At 45.0% G+C, this 22,988-nt stretch overlaps 1 protein-coding gene across 1 annotated transcript in view; it reads left to right on the top strand.

Annotated features, from left to right (window-relative positions):
- TMCC3 (transmembrane and coiled-coil domain family 3) overlaps positions 1–20,861 on the top strand; it is a 329,301-nt gene extending 308,440 nt beyond the window's left edge. Inside the window, exon 4 of the mRNA XM_068560842.1 lies at positions 20,658–20,861. Within this exon, the coding sequence (XP_068416943.1) occupies positions 20,658–20,693 (36 nt within the window). The 3' untranslated portion in view covers positions 20,694–20,861. The remainder of the gene's footprint in view (positions 1–20,657) is intronic.
- Positions 20,862–22,988: the final 2,127 nt, after the last annotated feature.

Genomic DNA, 22,988 nt, shown 5'->3' with positions numbered 1-22,988 from the left:
TGTGTCCTTTTGGCATGCCCTCATCATTCTTTGAGCACCCTTTGTTTTTTGGCACAAGATGTTCCAGGTTCATCTTGTGCTTTCCCCACCCTAGACCTGGAACTGGCAGATTTTTCAAGGAATCCGGATTCCTTTTAGCGGAAAACAGTATTTAAAAGCCAAGCTCTGGGTGCTAGCTTTGCTCTTTGCCATTGAAGTGTCACCACTAGCAGGCCCTCTCAGTGGACAGAGGTGGGGAATGCATGCAGCGTGTGTGTATGGATATGTGCACATAATATGGAATGAGATATATGTACCTGCGTATATACCTGCCATGGACGGAATGTGTGTGTCCCCCAAATTCATGGGTCAAAGCCCTAACCTGAGGCGATGGTATTTGGAGATGGGGCCTTTAGGAGGTGATTAGGGTTGGATGAGGTCATTAGAGTGGTTTCCTCATGAAGAGATCAGAGGCTTTGTAAGCAGAAGAGGAGCATGCACCGACTAGAGGCCAGGTGAGCACACAGTGAGGAGGTGGCCGTCTACAAGCCAGGAAGAGGGCCCTCACCAGGCATCAAATCTGTACCCTTGATCTTGGATTTCCTAGTTTCCAAGAACTGTGAAAAAAATACCCTATTGTTTAAGCCACTCAGTTTATGGTATTTTATTACGGCAGGCTGAGCTCACTAAGACAGCATCTATATTTGCTTATATACGTATATTCACATAGATATACATTTAGGTCTCTGCTTATTTCTGTATCTCTCTGTATGTTGAAGACCATGAGTTTACACCAACACTTCTGACCCCAGTCCAACCCCGTGAATGCATTCAAATTGTCTTCCTTTCTGTATTTGCACACCCTTCTCCAACAGTGAAACACTGCCTTCCATTGTCTCTAATATACCTACTCATTTGCCCAACCCCCATGTGTCGCTGACTCCCCATCTCTGCTGCCCACCCCTTCCAGACGTGGGTGGGTTTGGGGTGCTGACGCAACGCCAGGCTGCCTCTCCACTGGGTCTCTCTCCTCACCCTGCTGCAGTCTCAGGCATACTGACCAGGTCACCCCAGTGCATAGATGCCCTCCCCGCCCTGCTCTGGCTGTGACACGCGAGGAAGCCCTCCTCACCCTCCTCACCCTCCGGGGCTCTGATTGCTTCTGCCAGGCAATGCCCCCACCAGGTCCTGTCCCCCTGCATGAGCTGTGCCACCTTGCTCTAGGCCATTCCCTCCGCCCCATGGAGCCCTTCCTTCTGTGCCCACTCATCATTCATGGCTTTGGAACCAAACTATTCAGGGAGGGAAGGGCAGGAAACAGGGAGAGGGAGGGCATTTTACTCTGTGTGTGTGTATGTGTGTGTGTGTGTGTGTGTGTGTGTGTTTTCCTGGTTATTTTAGTAATACATGATGATTTGGAAATACAGAATAAACAAAGAAAAAGATGTTTTAAATCTCCATTAAATCTTCATCCAGAGAGAACTATTATTATCCTTTTCCCTCTAAAAGTGTCAAACAAACAAACAAAAAATAACAACAACACTATTCAGTTTCTTTAGTTGAAAAAGGAACACATGCATATGGCTGAAAGCTCAGGAGTCACGCCGCCTGCCTCCTCCTCCATGCCCAGGGCCCCTCCCCAGAGGCAGCTGCTGATACTTGTGTCCTGTGTATCCACCCAACTATTTTCTCTGCATGTATAACACGTGTGTGTGTTATTTTTTTTCAACCATATTGGACTTTGACCTTGCTGACATATTTCCTGTTAGTCTTTTTTCTCTGCATATATATAATTTAACAAAATATGAACATTTTCCTGTGTTGCTATATTTGTATTCTTCCAAAATATCATTTTTAAAAAATATTTATTTATTTATTTGTTTGTTTATTTATTTTTGGCTGCGTCGGGTCTTAGTTGCGGCACGCGGGATCTTTCGTTGCAGCGTGTGGGCTTCTCTCTAGTTGTGGAGAGCAGGCTACAGAGCGCACGGGCTCAGTGGTTGCGGCACGCGGAATTAGTTGCCCCGCGACGTGTGGGATCTTTGTTCGCCAACCAGGGATTGAACCCGCATCCCCTGCATTAGAAGGCGGATTCTTAACCACTGGGCCACCAGGGAAGTCCCTCAAAGTATCATTTTAAAAGGCTGTATAATCTTCCATCGTATGCATGTTTCATGTGTTGGATCTCCTGTGGTTGGACATTTCTAATTTTTTACTGTTATGATTTACCAGCTTTGACTTTATCGTGTCAGGAGAGTCATAAAGCCAGCTGAAGCGGTTCAGCTGCTTTCCATGCCTGGTGATAGACTACTGAGCTGAAACAATAGAGGTTTATTCTTCTCACTAAGAAGCATTTCAGAGGTGGGCAGCTAAACCAAAGTTTTGAGCAAGACGTCAGAATACAAAAGATGAAATTCCAAAGCCAGGGCACTCTATGTAGAACCTCCAAAGGGAGTGATTGGGAACCTCTCCTTGTGCTCCTGAACCCCTCACCAATTCCAGAACAAAAAAAGGATTGAGAGAGGGGCAAGAAAGAGGGTATTCTTGAGTTATTTCTTTCCTCAGATTTCTTCTGAGGTGTCTGTGGTGGGTGCAGGTCCCCAAGAGAGCTTTGACTGACAAGTAAGACGGCTGAAGTAGTCTGTGGCTACTTCCTTCCGGAAGAGGAGGGCTGTGTCGGGGTCAGCTACAGAGACGCCCAGTGTTTCCCATGGGCCTGACGTGGGCCACGTGGGAGACAAATCTGCGTGGTATGAGTCGGATTGAGCCAGTGGGTGGGGCTGGGGGGCAGCACAGCAGGAGGAAGCTAGAGGTGGGCACAGCCTTCCTGTGGCTGAGGAAGGAGCCCTCAGGTCAAGGGAACTGCAAGCATCCCCAGGGATGGGAAGCTTCTAAGAGCCCACAGAAAGCATCCACAAGAAGGTCAGCTTTCACCTCTGCCAGGACCAGAGAGCCACAGCCGGCTGATAGCAGGACCTGTTCAGTGGCCTTAGCATTCACCACCCCACACCCTGAACCTAGGCAGGTAGAGGTAAGCGTTAGGTGAAGGAGGAGGAGCGTGAGGTGGAGAAAGAGAGAAGCCAGCCTTGTGGCCCTCTCCACCTCGGGCTTTGGCCCTGACACAGGCCTGGTGATGGAGGGGAGATCTGATGCAAAATCAGGTTCAGCTTTAGTCTTTGACTATTTTAATTCCAAAATTGCAACCGTGTTTACTGTAGGAGGAGACTTTAGACCGTTACCTAAGGGTGAGGACAAAAGTCATGGGTCTGCCAGAGTTTTCATCTAGGAATAGGGAGATATTATCCCCACTGAATAGTTTCCAGGGATGGTGGGAAACAATAGTAGAGTTTATTTTTATCACATCTCATGAGCAGTGTGCTCAACATGCCAGTTAGAAGCAGAGTAAAAGTGGCTTAAGCAACAAGGATTTATTTTTCTCACCTAAAAAGAAGTTGGGAGGTAGGTGGCTGCAGGGATAGTTCATCAGCTCAGTGAAGGCCAAGGGCCAAGCTCATCCCATCCTTCTGCTCTGCTGAGCCTCAGTATATCAATGGTGTCTGCCCTCCTGGCCATAAGATGGCTGCCCCAGATCCAGCCATCACATCCTCACACAGAAGAACACGACAGGAGTTGCAGGCTCTCCTCACTCCTTGCCTTGTACAGAGAGGAAAATCTCATCTCTAGGCCCCCAACAAGACCAACCTTATGACTCCTGGGCCAGAATCAGTCATATGGCCACACCTCACAACATGTTTCCTGAGGGAATAGTCTCCACTTCCTTGTTTCCTAAGCCTCCTCAAACCACGATAAAGTACAATCAGTGCCTCCCTCCCATAAACTGCTTTCAGTGAGGTCATCAATTACCTAATTGCCAAAACCAGTACATATATTTCACAGCCCTGGTCTTACTTGATTTCTAGTTCACTCGACAGTGCAGATCTCTCCCTGCTCTTTGATGCTGTCTCCTCCCTTAGGGGGTTTCCTTAACACCATGCTCCTGCTTGTCCTTTTACTTCTCCACCACTCTTCAGAGTTCTGGGGCTCCATTATCTCCACTCTACTTGCTTTCTACACACTCTCTACGATTTCAGCATCACCTGTTTGACAGGTACTACCCCAATTACATAGTTAGTGCTTACCTCTTTTCTGAGCCATGGATCCAGTTTTAAGTTTCCTATAAAATATCTGTATGTATATAGATGTCCCTAGAGCACCTCAAACTAAAAAAACTAAAGTCATTGTTTTTCCCTTATACCGGATCTATTCTTTCTGTACTCCTTGCTTCCACTGAAGTTACTACCGCCACCACCTACCTAGTCACCCAAGCTAGAAACCTTTGATCCGTCTTCCTCATCATTGCTACCATAGAGTCATGTCAATTCTATCTTCTAAATATGTCTCAGATTTGTCATGTTTCCATCTCAGCTGCCACTAGGTTGGTTATGGTTCAGTTCGTCCCAGGACAGTTGTAATAGCCTCTTTAACTACTGTCCCTTTCGCTTTATTCCTGCCTTGTATGAGGATACGATGCCTGGAACTGTGGCAGCCATCTTGTGACCATGAGGTGATGAGAGTGAGAACTGATAACCAGCGTAAGGATGGCAGTAGAAATATGGAAAGAGGTTGTGTCCCTGTCAGCTCTGTTGAGCATCTGAGTCAATGCCAAGAATCATCTACCTGCAGACTTCTTGTGGTGTGAGGTCATAAATGTCTTTCCTGCTTAAGCTCTGTTAGTGGCTGCTAATTACATCATAAGGCATTCCTAACTGACACAGACAGTGGGAAGATGGAGGAAGCAGTATGAGCAAACTTGTGCCATGTTGTCATAGTGATCCTGAAGCGGCTATTTTAGTGTGAAGTGTATTTTTAGCTAGCTGGGGGGAAAAACAAATTATTAAATATTTAGTTTTTTATCGTTGTTGTCACTGAGTAATGTCTTTAACAGATATCATGTGCTTCTATCTATATGAACCCACACCCTGTCCTTTGTTGGTTTCCTTTCACTTAGGACTGCAATTTTTAAGATAAAGTAGTGTTTTGAGTACCTTTGTGGAGGCTATTTTAATCTGGTCACATCAAACATCTTCTGGGTCAAAATGGTCCCATGAAATAGGCCTCCATCAAATGTGCATTCTGGGTAAAGACGTGTAGAGGCAGGAATATGTGGAGGAGGGTAAGGCTGCAGTAAGTAGTCCAGTTTGGCTGAGTGTGTGGGGAATGCCTGGAGCCTGGAGAATGGGTTGGGCTAACGTGGGAGCCGACTGAACGCAGAGAACGGGTGATGTGAGAGTAAGATGGGAGCAAGATATGTCAAATGCCTGGCTTAGGAAAGATGGGAGCACTTTTTTCCCAGATTGAGGGGGGGAGCACCGTTTAGCTGGGGCATTCTTGGCCTCCTTCTCAACTAGCCTCTTTGCTCCCAGCGCACCTCTGAGACCTCTCTTAGGTCACCTATAACATGAAGCCCATAACATGACTGCCTCCACATCATACAGGGATCATGGCCATCTCCTGCGCTGAGCTCCAAAGACCATCTTGGGGTGTAGGAGTGGTAATCTGGTTGGAGGCTGGGGCTGGGGTACTGGTCTTGGAACTATAGGTGCTTCTAGTGGCTGCTCTTGGTTGCTTAGGGGAAGCACCAAGCAGAATCCCTACTGTGCCAGTGGCAGAGGCAACAAAGATGAGATCCAGCGCGGGGAGAGAGTAGGGGGTGCCCAGAGGCTAATGGGGGCTGCGCAGAACTCTAGCCCCTTTGGAAGCATCCCTGTTCATATTCAGAAGTGCACATTGATTTGAGGATGTGTTGATGACAATCAGTTGAGCAATCGTGGGCATCCTGGCATCTTTACCACTGGTCAAGGTTGGGAATGAAGAATTACGCCTCTGTTACTAAGTGCAAAATCGCTGGGGCCAGCAGCCCAGACGTCACCCAGTTCTTAGTAACTACACCTCTGACGACAGTGGTCCCATCCCCGTGCCTCCAGCTTCCCCAGACTGCCCCTTCAATGCGGCTCTTCTGACCACTGTATTTTCCAGGCTTTATGAGGCACCACTAATTGTGGCTGGTTAATTATTTCTGAAGAAATTGTTTCAAGTCCTAGTGTTGAAGAGCTGCCCTTGAGCAAACAGAGAGAAATACACTTAATAAACATTCAGTCACTGTTGGCCGCCAGAGAACCACCCGAGAAGTATCCTCTTTTGTTCATATCATTTCTTCTAAGATTCTTCTTTCCCTCAGAGAAGGGTGTTAGGGGACTGGGCCTTTGCCCCTTCAGACCTCGTCAGCATGAGAGTTCCGTGCACGTGTAGACTGCTGGTGGTCACCAGGGCTCAGCCATTTCTGCGTCTGGGGAACCAGCAAGTTCCCTGCATATGGTCCTTCTCATTGCTGGGGTTGTAGCAGCCTCTAGGGGTTGCCACGGGTTACTGAGTGCGTGGGACCCTGTCTGGGATCAGTTTAAAGTGAGAGCACTTATTATTTCCTCTGTCCCCAGGGGGCAAAGATGATCTGATGGCTGGACCTCAGGACCACCACCCTTTGCTGATCAGGGCCTGGAACTGGTTAGCAAGCATGTAAAGGAAGTGGAGGGGAGCAAAATTTGTCCCCCCAAAGTGTCTCTTTCATATGCGAATTATCTCGAGCTGAAAACAATCAGGACCCAAAAGACTCAGGAAGAAACGTTGACCTTCCCCCTAACTGGGGCCTGTCCCAGGAAGGGAGCCATCACCATAGATAACTGCAGTGTGAACCAGGGGTGGAGAAGGGAGGAACCTAGCAACGTCTGTTAAAATCCCTCTCTTGGCCCACCGTCTCTGCCTACCCAGCAAACGTTTGTTTACCAAACGTCTGCTTTCCACCTCCATGTCAATTGTCTGCCTCCCCTTTGAGGTCCCAAACCACTACCCCCAACATCCTCTTATGTCTTTAGCTGAAGATGGCATTTAAGGTGAGGGTTTTAGCCATTTTGGTGAGTTACGCAGTTTTCCTGGCTCTCTCCCATGTATACGTTTTTAAGTTTTGTTTGATTTTCTCCTGTTCATCTGTCTCATGTCAATTTAATTCTTAGACCAGCCAGAAGAGCCTGCAAGAGTAGAGGAAAATGTCTTCTTCCCTGACAGAGGGAAACAGGTTGAACCTGTGGGCAGTCGGCTTGCCCAGATCCACCTGAGAATTACTCCAGCTATTGGTGTGCACACGCACGTGTACACACACACACACACACACACACACACACACACACAGGAATTCGCTCTGAATGGGGCACGCAGCCAAGTCATCACCCCTCTCACTGAAGCCCCCCGAGCTCCCCCAGTGCTTCCCGGGGTCCCAGTCTCCTCATTCTTCCCACACACGTGCGAGGCCCCAGAGATCTGTTGGGGACATAGCTTTGTCCTGAGTCCGTCAGCCAGGGTGTTCCAGGCTCTAGTTTTTAGGATTTATCCCCAAATCAGCTCCAGTCTTGTCACTGTCTGCTTAAGAGCCTGCAGTGCTTTCCCATCACCACTGCGATGAGGGTGAACCTCCAAAAACACGGCTGACGAGGCCCACTTTCCCCACTTGCCTACCCTCAGCCTGTCTCTGCTGACGCAGCATCTCCACCTTCTTGTCTGGTGACGTCCTGTTAGTGCTCCCAACGCAGTGCTCCCTCTCACCCCTGAGCTGCTATGACGCAGCCCCCTCGGCTCACAGCTCCACGTACCGCGCGGCTTTTTAATAATTAGTTGCTAGTGTGAGTGTGTGAGTGTGTGTGTCATCAGATACTTGGCAGGGCACCCGTGATTTGCCAGCTGCAGAGCCCAGAGCTCCTGCCTGCAGGACATCAAAGGAGGTTAAGACACAGCTCCTACTTTCATAGCATTTTACTTCCTACTTGAGTGAATGAGACATAAACACACAAAACAACTAGAAAAATTAAGTGTTAAACAAAAGGTTGCAAACTGGTGGCCTATGGGCTGAATGGAGCCCTTAAGTGTGTCTTGTTTGGCAATAACAATTTTAGCTAGCACAGGTTTTTTTCTCCCAGTTTTTTTATTGTGGCAAAATGTACCTGACATAAAATTTACTATCTTGATCATCTTTACGTGTACAGTTCAGTGACATTAAGTACATTCATATTGTGCAACCATCACCACCATCCAGAACTCTTTTCATCTTGCAAAACTGAAACTCTGTTCCCATGAAACAATAACTCCCCAACCCCCCTTCCCAGCTCCAGCCCCTGGCAACCACCATTCTATTCTCTATCTGTATGATTTAACTACTCTGGGTACCTCATATGAATTGAATCATGCAGTATTTGTCTTTTTGTCTCACCAACAGTGCACAGGGTTGCAATTTCTCCACATCCTTGTCAACACTTAATGTTCTGGTTTTTTTGATGATAGTCATCCTAATGGGCATCAAGTGGCCAGCACAATTAAGAAAAACTTTTTAATTAGTTGCCAATGCTTAAAAATCAGCTTTCTTATTTTGTTTTTAATCTAAATTTCCAGTTTCTTTTGAAAATTTGGAAAGTTCTAGCAGCCCTGGGGCCTGGACTTGGCTCTGGTGACAACTGGCTGGAGCTGGGCTGCAGCTGCCCCTTCACACGGGGCAGGGCTGCACCCAGCTCGCTTGGCCCCTGCCCTCATGGGCTCCTGGACGTGTAGAATGAGGGCCGAGGGCCAGTGCCTCTCTCCCCGTGTACTGCGTTTCCCATCCTCTGTTAAAGGTGGGAAAGTGAAAGGCAGACCGGAAGCCTGGGAGTGGGCCTATTTTTGTGATGGTGTATATCACTTAACGTGTAATTTGCAGGCACTGTGTTCCTTACACTTAGCCAGTTCCCTCATGTCAGTTCTCTTCCTGGCCCCGTAGGGATTTGTTTTGTGACCCTTGCATTAAACTGAGGTGACAGACGCTCGGTTGTTTCCTTTTTAAATTTGATACACATTGATATATTGTAATGTGATTGCCATTGTAGCGATAACTAGCACCTCGATCACATTACATAATTTTCCTTTCTTCTTAGTGGTTGGAATAATTAAGTTCTACTCTCTTAGCAAGTTTGATGATTATAATACAGTATTGTTGTCTATATTCACCATACTGTACATGAGATTTCTAGGGTTTATTTACTACTGGTTGTAAGTTTGTACCCTTAAACATCATCTGTCCTTTCCCCAACTCCTCATTCCCGGGTAACCACCATTTTACTCTCTGTTTTTATGAGTTTGACTCTTTTAGATTCTACATATAAGTGAAATCGTACAGTACTTGTCTTTCTCTCTCTGGCTTATCTCGCTTAGCATAATGTGCTCAAGGTCCATCCATGTTGTTGCAAATGGCAGACTGTCCTTCTTTCTCAGCCACTAGGTTTCCCGAGACCATGGTTATTACACTGTTGCTAGTCTAATCAAGACAGTTTGAGAAAGGAGGTAGAATTTCACCTCTGCCTTGAAGGATGGTGTATTCATTTGCTAGAGCTGCCATAACAAAATATCACAGAATGGGTGACTTAAACAACAGAAATTTAGTTTCTCACAATTCTGGAGGCTGGAAGTCAGAGATCAAGGTGTCTGCAAGGTTTGTTTCTTTTGAAGCCTCTCTCCTTGGCTTGTAGGTGGTATACTTCTCCCTGTGTCTTTACATCATCTTCCTTTTGTGCGTGTCTGTGCCCCTAATCGCCTTTTCTCATAGGTCATATTGTATTAGGGCCCACTCATAGCACCTCATTCTACCTTAATTACCTCTTAAAGACCCTATCTCCAAATATTCTGAGGCATGGGGGGTTAGGACCTCAACATATGAATTTGGAGAGGGCACAGTTCGGCGTATAACAGATGGGTAGGTCTAGGAAGGAGGAGAGAAAGGGTACAGTGGGCTTATATTTTGTTATCTTCTCAGCACGTGTATTAGTTTGTTGTTGCTACTGTAATAAATTGCCACGAATTTATTAGCTTAAACAACACACATTCGTTTTCTTACAGTTCTGTAAGTCCTAAAACCAAGCTTTGGCAAAGCTACAATCCTTCCACAGGCAATATGGGAGAATCTGTTCCCTGGCTTTTTCCAGTATATGGAGGCTGCCAGCATTCCTTGGCTCGTGGCCCCCATTACTCTGTTTCTCTCATCACATCAACTTCTGTGTCTCTGAGTTTCCTGCCTCCTTCTTATAAGGACCTTGTGTTTACATTGGGCCCATCAAGATAATCCAGGATAATCTCCCCATTTCAAGATCCTTAACCTAATCACATTTGCAAAGTCCTTTTGCCACGTAAGGTAACACAGTCAGTGTTCCAAGGATTAGGACATGGACATCTTTGGGGGGCGCCCCACTAGAGTGGTCACGTGATGCCAGCTGGCCCACTCTGAGTTTTTTGAGGGTTTCCCTTAAGTGGCAAAGCAATGCAACGTGAGTGTGGAGTTGGTGGAGAGGAAACCTCCTGTGAGGTCGAAGTTTTAGTCTGCACTTGTAGAGCTAGAAACCAAGGTGTGGAGAGAAGGACAGATAGAGAGTCCTGGCAGTGTTTCCAGCACTGGTCCCGGTTGTTCTTAAGACCAGCAGTCTGACAATCGATATATCCTCCATTCGGTTTGTTTCAGTTGGGTTTCTGTCCCTGGAAATCAAAATCATCTTGACATTTACAGAGGCTATTTTAAATGAAGGCTAGGGACTTCCCTGGCGGTCCAGTGGTTAAGACTCCGTGCTTCCAATGCAGGGGGCGCGGGTTCGATCTCTGGTTGGGGAACTAAGATCCCACATGCCGCGGGGCGCGGCCAAAAACAAAATAAAATAAATGAAGACTAGGCAGTGGGGGAGGGGTGGGGAGACAGTGGGAGCAGAGGGGAATCTATCTCGAGGCTAATGAAGCTTAAGCTTCAAGGCTACTCACTCACGAGTTCCTCCACCACTCCGGGTGGGAGTCATGTTCATATATTTTTGCAGAGTTTTTAGGAGATGCATTAGCTGCAATTATTAAGACCACATCAGTCTCTTTCCATTTCAACTTCCCCTCGATTAAATCCTCCCTCCCCCCCAGTTTTGACATGACCGTGGGCATTTTTGAAAACCAACTAGGGGGAAATTGAGCTGAGCATACACTTACAGTGTGTTAAATGGATATTTTTATGTGACTTCCAATTGTTTCATTAAGTTTACTCGTTGGCTGGGTGTAGGAATGGTTTTAGGAGTACTCCCACTGCCTGACTCACCCTGCCAGGTGACAAGAAGGTGCAGGGCTAGTGGTCATGTCACGATAAGACTGTGTCCCACGGTGCTCACCTCCAGAAATTTGTGGGAAGTGTAGGTGAAACAAGTTGGAAACGTACAGAGCTGAAGATTGGTCTGTTGAAAAATTCTTCCAATTATCAGATGTGTAAAATTATGAAATGGAGGACTGAATTCTTGACTTCTGGTCAAAATTAAAACTGTCCCCTGGGGCTTCCCTGGTGGCGCAGTGGTTGGGAGTCTGCCTGCCCGTACAGGGGGCACGGGTTCGAGCCCTGGTCTGGGAAGATCCCGTGTGCCGCGGAGCGGCTGGGCCCGTGTGCCACAACTACTGAGCCTGCGCGTCTGGAGCCTGTGCTCCACAACAGGAGAGGCCGCGATAGGGAGAGGCCCGCGCACCGCGATGAAGAGTGGCCCCGCTTGCCGCAGCTGGAGAAAGCCCTCGCACAGAGGCGAGGACCCAACACAGCCAAAAATAAAATAAAATAATAATTAACCTTGGCATAAAAAAAAAAAAAAAAAAAACTGTCCCCTGCAGGAATATACCAGATAAAGCTACGGAAACATATAATACTTTTTTTTTTCTTTTTTGATGGAAATTGTGGCAAATGGAATTTAATCCTGTGGGAGGTAAACAATAGTGGACATGTCTGTATGGGAAGTCGCATGATTCATGCCTCCTAATGTATCGGACTATGTCTTACCAAGACATTACCAATAACAGGTTGTGAAGCTAAAATCAACCTTTCTAAATGATCAACCATGCTGGATAAAAACCTGAACTCTCTTTCCATTCCCTCTATGGACAATGGTATTTCCAGCTTACTGTCATATGAAGAGACAGTCAAAGAGCCTGCAGCCAAAAAGGAAGAAAAATAGTATTTTAGAAGTGTGCCAGACAGCTAGTTAACACTAACGAATAGCTTATTTTTCTAAATTTTGTGTTTTGTATTTTCCCACTTTTCGAAGTTTGTAATTTGTTATGATTTATTTTCTCCTTCTATTCATTTTTTTTTAAAGTATTTGTTTATTTATTTATTTATGGCTGTGTTGGGTCTTCGTTTCTGTGCGAGGGCTTTCTCTAGTTGTGGCAAGCGGGGGGCCACTCTTCATCGCGGTGCGCGGGCCTCTCACTATCGCGGCCTCTCTTGTTGCGGAGCACAGGCTCCAGACGCGCAGGCTCAGCAATTGTGGCTCACGGGCCCAGCTGCTCCGCGGCATGTGGGATCTTCCCAGACCAGGGCTCGAACCCGTGTCCCCTGCATTAGCAGGCAGATTCTCAACCACTGCGCCACCAGGGAAGCCCTCCTTCTAGTCATTTTTGCATTTAATTTTGTACTTGTCATTTTGCATCCATGTTCTTTTAAAGAGTGAACCCGATTCAGGCCCCAGTGAACCTGGATCAGCCCCCATGCTCAGGCTGCAGTGAAGAGGTGGGAATGGGTGGCCTGCCTGGAGCAGAGGTGGAGAAGAGGGGTGTCAGGGCTGGAAGTGGAGCAGGAAGGAGGTGGCAGTGCTGATGATGGAGGATGGGGATCCGGGTGAAGGGAGGGCAGGTCCGTTGAGGTTGACAGTGCCTGGTGGGTTCTGGTCAAGCAGAGTGACGTTGAGAGAGGGGCTCCTTTTCTCGGGGAACAGATGCTTTGCAGCTGCTTCCACCTCCTGTACCTGTAATGAGTGGAGAGATGATTAAAGACTAAGACAGGTGGTAGGTTCTGGAATCCTGAAAAAGTCAAAAATTGTCACTCTCTGAAACAGACTTATAAGAGCTGACATCGAACAGATGAGGGTTCTCACAGTTTGAGTGCTTTCCAAATCTCTCAGGATTCCTCAAGGAATAGGGTAGCCTCCCAATTCATCAAGAGTTGAGAGTGGATCCTAAAAGCCCCATCAGGGAAGCATCAACTTAAATGAAACTGGAAAAGGTGCATTTTCCAAGAATACTGGCAAACATATGATGACATAAGATAAAATGCAAATTAAAAGGTGGCAGTCACATACATACATACACAGATGCAGAAATTAGACTAAAAATATAAAAGGCAGAAAACATACAATGGTTTTATCCAAAGACAAATGACATATAGGGGAAAATACCTGTAACTTATATCACAGCCAGAGATTAATTTTCCTAATATATCACAGTTACTATACATCGATTTTTGAAAAAAACCAACAATCTAATAGAAAAATAGGCAGTTCATGAGAAAGGAAATACAAATGCCTCTAAGACATATGGAGAGATGTTAAACCTTATTCACAATAAGAAAATGCAAAATAAGATAGCATTGCAATATCACTTTCCAGCAATCAGATTGGCAGAGATAAAAGAAAGTCTGTAAAGATGCAGGGAAACAAGCTTTCTCATAAGTTGTTGGTAGGACTGTAGATACGATTTCTGTGGAGAGCACTTTGGCAATATCTCCCCAAATTACAAGCACATATATACCCTTTGACTCAGGAATCTGACTTCTAAGAATTCATCCAGTAGATGTGGTCACATATCCATGATATGACATATAGACAAGATTATTTGCAGCACTCTTTGCAATAACAAAAGATGGGAGACAACCCACATGTCCATCTAGAAGGGACCAAAGAAATAAATTACTGTATACCCATATCTCGGAATATTACTCAGCTGTAGAAAAAAATAAAGAAGTTTGTTTTGTCAGCTGACATGAAATGATCTTCAAGATATATAAAGTGAAAAAAGCAAGGTGTAGAAGAAATATAAAGTACTCTATCTACTATTACTGTTTTAAAAAGGATGGGTGGGAGGAAGGTATCCCTGTGTGTATTGTTAGAACAAGCGTAACATGTCAGTAAAGCTACATCAGAAACTCATATATTAGTTGCCTCCAGAGGAAAGCTGTGGGTACCTGAGGGATGAGGATGGACGTAAAGAGCCTTGTGCCTTCCCGAAAAAGAATGGAGTCACAGTAATTGGGGTCAACTCAGCAAATGTTAATTGAGGGCTGGCCTTATGGGAGGCATGGTGGCAGGTGCCAGGAACCCAGCAGTTAGTAAGACAGACAAGTGTCCTGCCCTCACAGAACTTACACCCTAGTGAAGGAAACAGGCAATGAACAAATAAAATGTAAGGATGGACAGACAGATGGAGAGAGAGAGAAAGGGAGAAAGGAAGAGAGAGAGAGGGAGGCACTTTGTAGAAAATTTAAAATGGCATTGGAGAGTAAATGCGGGTGGGAGATCTATTATCTTAGACAGGATGGTGGTCAGAGAAGGTCTCCTGTCATCCAGGTATCAGGCTGAGCATCCAGGGGCCGCGTGTAAGGGCCTGAAGCAGGTAGTTCTGAGCAGGCAGCAGGGAGGCCAGTGTGGCTCAGGCCGAGAGAGGGAGGGGCTGTGACAGGTGGCTGAGCTGTGTCCCCGCGTTGCACAGCCCTTCTCCAGGAGCTGTGCAGCCTGCCTGGGCACTGGTGGTGGTGTCAACTCCTCAGGGTTCCTGGGAAAGACCAGCCCCCTTTCTGACTGTAGCACAGGACAGCTCCAGCTTTAGAACTGTGCAAGGTAAACGGGTTAGTCCATTCTACATTGTGGAATGACGTCTATCTTTTTAGCTGATGCCTGTAATGACGTTTCTCTGAAATAACCTTCCAGGACCAAGGGATCCCTTTGATAACTCCAGTGCCACATCCCAAATGTAGCATTTGCTCCCGTAGCACAAAACCAGCCCTCCATTCTCCTAGAGAGCCTGTGTATCTTGGAAGGAAACAGATGCAGACACCTCTTCCATTTTTGGCTATTCCTGAGCCTGTGCGTTCCGGAAGGAGTTGCAGATGAAACAGCCTTCTGTGCTTCTCTTCCGAGTGATGGCTGGCCCCATGGGACTGCAGCTTCCCCAGTGGGTGCATCTTCTCTGTATGACACGTGCTATGTAAACTCTCTGATCACACTGGGTCCTCGCTCTTTAAGACAACAAATCCCCAGGGGAAGAGGGTTGCATCTTGCATAATTGGACAGTTGGCTGTATCCAGAGAGAAGTGTTTACAGAGCACATTGAAAGCCAGCCCAGGGACCCACATGTTTGCTCAGCATCCACATGGCAAACAGCGAGAGCCTCCCTTGAATGCAGGGGTCAGAAAGGGATTTTCTCAAATCTAAACCAGCCTCTGGGGTGATGGCTCATTCAAAGGCTGCAGTGGAGGAAAGGGTATTCTGGAATATTGGTGCCAGGGCTTACCTCATCTGAGATGGACATAAAGAGTCTTTTCTGTGTCATTTTGCTTTTTAGCAGCAGAATTGACCCTGGAATACTGAGGGGGCCCTGGGCCTGTTTCAGGGTCCAGGTGTCTGGAACAAGAGCCCAAAGGACAGCTGTCAGGAGCAGGGGGGCGGGAGAAGGCGGGAGGCCCACTGGCTGTGCTGAGAACAGGACCCAAGGCTTTATGCACATGATTAGTGATGAGGAGCTCGTTGCCTGGCAACAGCAGCCCCTTCCCCCTTCTATCCAGACCCCTCAGGCTGCTTGTAATGTTTGGTGACATTTTTCTTTTCATAGCAGAGACACAGAGTCGCCCCCTTAATTAGCTGAAGATGGTGCCTACCGCTCCCCCCCTTTACTGGCTTATTGATCAGACAGACTTCTATTAGAAATCATCCCCCCAAAGCGTTTAATTATTAATTGCACATTAATAATTGCTGTGTCAAGATAACCCCACAGATAGCTGTTCCTATAAGTGGAAAGCTTAGACCAAGACCTGACACACAGGAAGTGCTATATAAAAAGTAGCTGTTCAAATAATTAACAGGATCTCTTCTAGGAGATTCGAGGACTAAGACCCACACTGAGCAGACTTGACTCTTTTCAAAGAGCTTCTCTTTATTTTCTTTCAGACTCTCAGAATGCTCCTGCCAGAAGAATACTTAGACAGCATCCCCCCAAAACTGCCCCCTTTTACAGATGGGAAAACCAAGGCTCAGCAAGATGAAGCAACCTTGCCAAAGTCACACGGCTAATGACACCAGAGCTAGACCGAATCCAGACCTCCTGGTCCCCAGCCTTTTCCCACCACACCTCTGGTTTCTAAATTTAGTGTTCCACAAAGATCTCACCAAGGGGTCTGTGAAAAATGCAGATTTATGATACTGACTGCCCCCCCAACCCCCTATTAGTGTCCTAAGGCTGATGTAACTAATTACCACAAACGTAGTGGCTTAAGACAGCACAAGTTTATTATCTAAAGCTCTGGAGGTAAGAAGTCCTAAAGTGGGTCTTACAGACCTAAAAGCAGGGTGTTAGCAGAGCTGAGTTCCTTCTGGAGGCTCTTGGGGAGAATCTGTTTCTTGTCTCTTCTGGCTTCTCAGGGCTGCCGGCTTTCCTTCGCTCATGGCTGCATCGCTTGGATCCCTGCTTCTGTCATCACATCTTCTCTGCCTCTCCTGCCTCCTTCTTTCCCTTCTAAGGACCCTTATGATTAGTCATAAGGCCCCCTTATGGGGCCCCTCTGAATAGTCCAGGTTAATCTCCCATCTCAAGATCCTAAATCTAGTCACACCTGCAAAGTCCCTTTTGCCGTGTAAGGTCACATAGTCACATGTCCTGGGGATTGGGACATGGACATCTTTGGGGGTGCAGTATTCTGCACCCCAAGGGTCTGATTCTGTCTCCTGGGGTGGAGTCCAGGAACCTGCGCTGTGAAGAACCCCCTGTGACTATTCAGCAGGGGCTCCTAGAGTACACATAGGGGAGCCCCTGCTGCCCCTTTCTCGCTCTTCACAAGAAGATGATGCCATTGGCAGGACGAAGTCCTTGTTTCCATTTAGTAAGATGAAAAGCTCAAGGCTGAGAAAGGTGAATTTCTAATTCAAGGTCCCACAGCTTGAGCCACGTGCCCTTGTCCCCACTCCCAGTAAATATCCTTTTCACGATAGCCCAGGCACGTGCAGTGCTCCTTCTACGTGGTGGCGCTTGCTCTGCTCCTCTTGCACTCGAGGGAACCAAGGTCCGAGACGGGTCACGTGGCCTGGCCGAGGCTTCACTTCCTGGGCACGCCTTAACCCGGCTCCCCCGGGAGGTCTAGGAGACCTCAGACACCCCCTCTGCAATCCCGCCCGCACGGAGACGTATCCTTACCAATCTGAGGAGAAACACTTTCTACCAGAGTGAGATTGATGGGCTACATTAATTTCAAATACGTGAGACAGAAATGACATCTGAGCCTTTTGGTGGATTATCTACACAGAGCAGGCTGATGGGAGGCAGGGGTGTGGTGGTGACAGGCCTCTTCTGTTCAAGTCCCAGGAGGAAAAAATAACAAAGGAGACGCTCGGTTGCTGGTGCGCAAGTGTGCGAATGAACACTAGGGGGCAGAGTTTGTCCAGGAATGGGAGCGACCGTGCCGCTTTCCTATGCTTTTAAGGATGATTTTAGAGGGGCGACGTGATAGCAGGAAGGAGGGTCATTGCCTTTAATAGCGCCTTAGTCAACAGGTTTCTAATTGGGCTGTTAATCTGGAAATAAGTATAAAATAAGAAACCCAGGGGGTGGGTTGAGAGCGGATGCAATGTGAATAATGAACATCCCACGAATGACTTTTTTAAAGGGTCAGTTGTCTCATAATCTTTGTCCTTCTCCTGACCGCTACATGGCAATTTGTCGTACGGCAGTAGGTCTCAGTATTGAGAAATGCCAAATAATATTTTAATAGTTTTCTAGTACATAGTTTCTGCAGCTGAAAAACGTTGAAAAATATATATATATACATTAAATATATATATACATCTGCAGATATATATGCAGATTAATGTGATCACGTATTGACCCATAGACACTCCTCCTCACACCCACTCCCATGCTGTCTCACCACCAGAATGGAACAACCACTGCAGAGGTGGAAGGACAACAGCTACACGCTGATCCCTTGCTTGGGAGTTAACCCCAATAACACATGACTCAGCCATCTGTAAGGCAGTGACATTTGGGCATGTTTGAATTTACAGTGGCCTGAGGAGATTCTCTTGTTTAGAACACAAGTAACTACCATATGACTATAGTTAATAACACTGTATTGCGTGTTTGAAAGTTGCTAAGAGAGTAGATTTTCAAAGTTCTCATCACCAGGGGAAAGAAACTTTTGCGACTATGTGTGGTGATGAATATTAACTAGCCTTATTCCGGTGATCATTTTGCAATATGTACAAACATTGTATCATTATGTAATGCACCTGAAACTAATATATTGTTATATGTCAATTAGACCTCAATTTACAAAACAAAAACAAACAAAACAATAACTACCATAAATGAGAACTCATTAGGTACCAGGCACTGAGGTTTTCTTGCATGATCTCACTTAAGCAATATAACCCTATAAAATAGATACTATTATTATTATCTTTATTTTCCAGTTGAGGAAACTGAAACTAAGAGGGGTTAAGTAAATTGTCCAAGATTAGCTAGCTAGGAAGTGGTTCTTCCAAGACTCAGACTGAGATCTGACACCAAAGCCCAGGTTCTTAGCTCCTGTCATTCTGGAAGCCCGAGCAGTCCTCTACTGATGGAAAAATCCTGGGTCATATGTTCTGACACTTTACATTCTAATATGAGCATGGTGCTGATTTGGTCCGTAGTCTTAGGAAAGTGAGTCCACCTCTCTGTTGAATCTTAAGATCTTATAGTGAGACAAGTACTTAATAACTCAAGCAGTCAAAATAAATATAGTATAACCTGTATGTTAGAGACTTGGGGCATCAAGAGCCCAGATTAATGTAGAGTCCAGGGCTATCGTCAACCTCGAGCTCTGCAGGAACCTGGCACTGGGTTCAGAAGAAGGAAGTTTCTGTAGTATGGAAATGTAACAGCCTGGTGTGACCTGAGTAGGATTATCCTGTCAAGCTCTGGGTTTAAGAATATGGATGGATCCCTCTCCTGCTCACGGGCCCTAGAGTTTGGGGGCCGTAGATGTGAAGGAGGATGGCCATATGTTGGGCAGACAGATCTGTGCATTGGAGAAATGCTGTCCAAGGCTGTCACCTGGGGGTTGGCTGGAAGAAGAAGTCACACATTCCTTAAAGGACCACCAGAAGCCTCCTGGCACCGTGCCAGGGCAGGCCCCAGTGCCACTTGGTCAGCCACAGGGAACAACAGTCCTGCCACTGGCAATCACAAAGAGGCGTACTGAGCTTTGGCTTTTCTTCCTCTTCCTCCAAAGCCAGAAGGGTAAGCATAGGGAGGGAGGGGAGTGGGAAAGAGAAGACCCTGTCTCCCCTCCACTTCCCCACTCCCAAATCTTCTAAAGCCTGTGATCTAGTCTGCGTTAGAGGCAAAGAGGAAAGCTTTGGATCAAATATAAGATTGAAATTTTAAATTGAACAGAGCTGAAGCTTAATAACTGAAGAGGAACCGTCTTGATAACTAAAATGATGAAAAGTTATAGAATCAGACTGGTATATACATAGCTAATGGAGCCTGCTACCCAGTGGGAAAAGGCGGTTCCACAGAGCATGACTGATAGATTTTTTTTTGAGGGGGGGAATCCTTTTCATGTTTATTCCCCCAGAGAATTGATAATCTTCGCTAAGCCTGTTGCTCAAAGGAAAATCAATAAATAATACATATTCTGTCACAGGTGAAAGACTGGAGCCCGCTGTTCCAAACTGCGCAGTTACATCCTGCGCATGCATTGGTCACAAGGCTCTCCAGGACTTGGGTCTTGCAGGAGCATCTTGGGTACCTCAGATAATGGCAGAAAAAGCCAAGGGTTTCTCTTCTTATCAAGATTGTAATTATATGTCTTTCTTCTGCTTTCACAACAAATGCTAGGTTAGGATATTTGTCTTCTTAAGCGCCCTCCCTCTGCTCAAAGACTTCTGCCCTCTGAGACGTCTGGATTGATCCCCCCATCTCCCTCCTGAACTTTCAGAGCTCATCTTGAACCCTGGGCTTCAGAATGGCTAATACAGTATGAACTTAATTTACAGAAATAATTATGATAATCTTCCCCCAACTCTGAGTTCCTTCCATCCATTGACTATATAGATTTGGGCAGTACAAGAACCCATAGACAGATATACCAGTGGAACAAAGGCAAGAGCCCAAAAATGGAACCAAAGACTATATCACAATCCACTCTGTGATAAAAGATGATGTCATCAATTCATGGGAAGAGGAAAGAATATTCCATAAATAGTGCTTGGATAATTGGTTAACTACATGTGGAAAAACAACCATTTAAATTCTTCATACCCATCAATTTCCAATGGATTAAAGACTTAGAGGTAATAAATAAAAGAATACAAATGCAGAAGAAAATGTAAGTAAATATTTACCAGACCTTGAGATTGGGGAAGAACTTTACAAACATAACAACAATAAAGAAATCACATAAGAAAAAATGATAACTTTGAATATATAAAATTTAAAAATGTATACACTTTTTATATTTAAATAATATAAATATGGTAAAAAAGTATGGTGGTAACATGGCCCATTAATCCCCATTGCAGCAGCTGACAGCGAGCCAACAGCCAGTATATGAGTGAGACCATCCTAGACCATCTGTTCCCCAGCTATGCCACCAGCTGACAGCAGATGCATGAATGAGCCCAGCCGAGATCAGCCACACCTGGTCCAGGTCATCAGCTACATCCTGCTGACCCATAGATTTGTAAGCAATAGTAAATGTTTTTTGGTTTAGAACACAAAGTTTTAAGGCGATTTGTTATGCAGAATTAGATAAATGATGCAAAATGAAAATGACAAATTGGAACAAGTCTGTGCAAGAAATATGAAAGATAAAGATTAAAATCTTTATTATGAAATGAGGTCTTATAAATCAACAAGAAAAGCAACATCTGCCACAGAGAAATGGATATAGGACATGAGGAGATAAGTCCTTAAGGAAGAAAAAGAAATGGCTTACTAAACTAATGAAAAAAGATTAAACTTCACAAAAATGAAAAGTGCCATCTGAATATTAAACCACATACATATTTTTTACTTATTAAATTAACAACAATGTATTAAAATATTCAATCATGGTGAGTGTAGTAGTGTGATGGGCACTCTCATATCTATGTATGGAAGTAAAATTAACAAACCATTTTTTGAATGTAATTTAGCAAGATTTAGAGAAAGCCTTTGGGGCAGATGCAGTTGGTTGGTGTGGAACATTGCATTATTGTTCCCAATTCCTCATCATGCTCTTTGCATGATTTTGTAGTTCCTTTTCCTAGAAGCAAAGTGTACTTTCTTGCATATTGATATTGTGCTTGGCTTGTGGCTGTTTTTGGCCAATGGAGTGTTAACAAATGTGTCCTGCAAGCAGAGGCTTAAGCATCCTCTGGTTTCAAGTTTGTTCTCTTGCATTTCTCATTTTACCACAAGAAGAACTTCCCCTGTGTGCTCCTGCCCCTTCAGTCTGAGACCCAGAGTGAACACGTGGATTTGGGAAGGTGGAAATGGCAGTGGCAGGATAGTGTTTGGAACTTGCCTAATCTCCGCATAAAAACAGAGAGCACTTGAGTAGCAAAACCAAAAACCCACAGATTTTTTCCAACAAAACCAGGTGAGAAGGGATCCCTGCGGACTCTGAAATACAAGCAGGTGAGGAGAAATCATTGATAGTCACAAGAAAAAGCAGTGGGGCATCTAACAAACCTGAGAACAAGAAACCCCTAAAATATCTAACAAGTATTCACTGGAAAGCTCAGCAAGCTAGTTTTGGAACAACAGCTGAAACTGTGTGCCGACTACAATTAGCAGGTGAGTACACAGGCCTGCAGTAAGTCCTGAAAAGTGTGGAGCGGTCTAGCCCCTGTGAACTCTCAAAACTCACCAGTGAGGGCTCCCTTTGAGGACAGGGCCCTTCCCTGAGGATACTGCTGGGAGTGGGATTAAAACTGAGCAGAACAGTCACTATAGCGCTGAAGGAAAGAAAGTCCAGATAAAAGTGGATGAGGGGAACATATCCAGGAACTCTCACAAAGCAAGCTGTTATATTTTTGCACTACATGAAACACAACAGAATGGGTAACTTTGTGAAGTTAAAAAAGTTATCCTTGGTAAAAACCTCCTTATAAGAGGTCAAATCTTATACAAAGTTATTCTAAGAAAAATTAGAATAAGGAGCAGAATAATATCCCTACAGATAATGAAAGCAGGCCAGAAATATTTGCTTTAAAAAAAAGAAAGAAAAAGAAGCAAAATATAATGTACTATTTCAAAATGAGCTAAAAGACATTAAGAAATGATACAAAATATGAAAGACTAAATTAATGAGAAATAGAAAAACTCAGAAATGAAGTGACAGAAATTAGGAAAAACATAGAAGTAAAATAAATGAAGGCTAAACTACAACGAATCCAGTGAATAAATACACAGATAATGCCTTAAGAGAAATAGAAGGTGAAAATAAGGAAATTTTTTCAAATAAATTAAGAAAGAGATCAAGATTTGAGAAACAATACAACTATTCAATAAATATAAACAAAGAAGATCCAGCATATGGTGAACAGAAGTCCCTGAAGAAGAAAAGCAAGAGAATTGAACAAATACTAAATATAATTCAAGAAAAATTTTTCTGAAATAAAATAAATTCAAAAGTACATGTTAAAAGTGCACACTACACATATGAGAATATTGAACTGAATGACCAATACCAATTTTAGTGAAATTTCTGGATTTTAAAGAAAAAGGAAAAAAACTTCTTTAGGCATCTAGGCTGAAAGAATATGTGGCTTATAAGGGAAGGAAGATTGTTATTAGACTTTTTTGATTGTAGCACTTTATGTCAGAAGAAAATGGAATAGTATTATATATTGTGACATCCAAGTAAA

The sequence above is a fragment of the Eschrichtius robustus genome, chromosome 13 (genome assembly GCF_028021215.1).
Source record: "Eschrichtius robustus isolate mEscRob2 chromosome 13, mEscRob2.pri, whole genome shotgun sequence".
Taxonomy (NCBI): Eukaryota; Metazoa; Chordata; class Mammalia; order Artiodactyla; family Eschrichtiidae; genus Eschrichtius; species Eschrichtius robustus.
The sequence above is the reverse complement of the archived record's forward strand: the minus strand, read 5'-3'. Positions and strand labels throughout refer to the sequence as shown.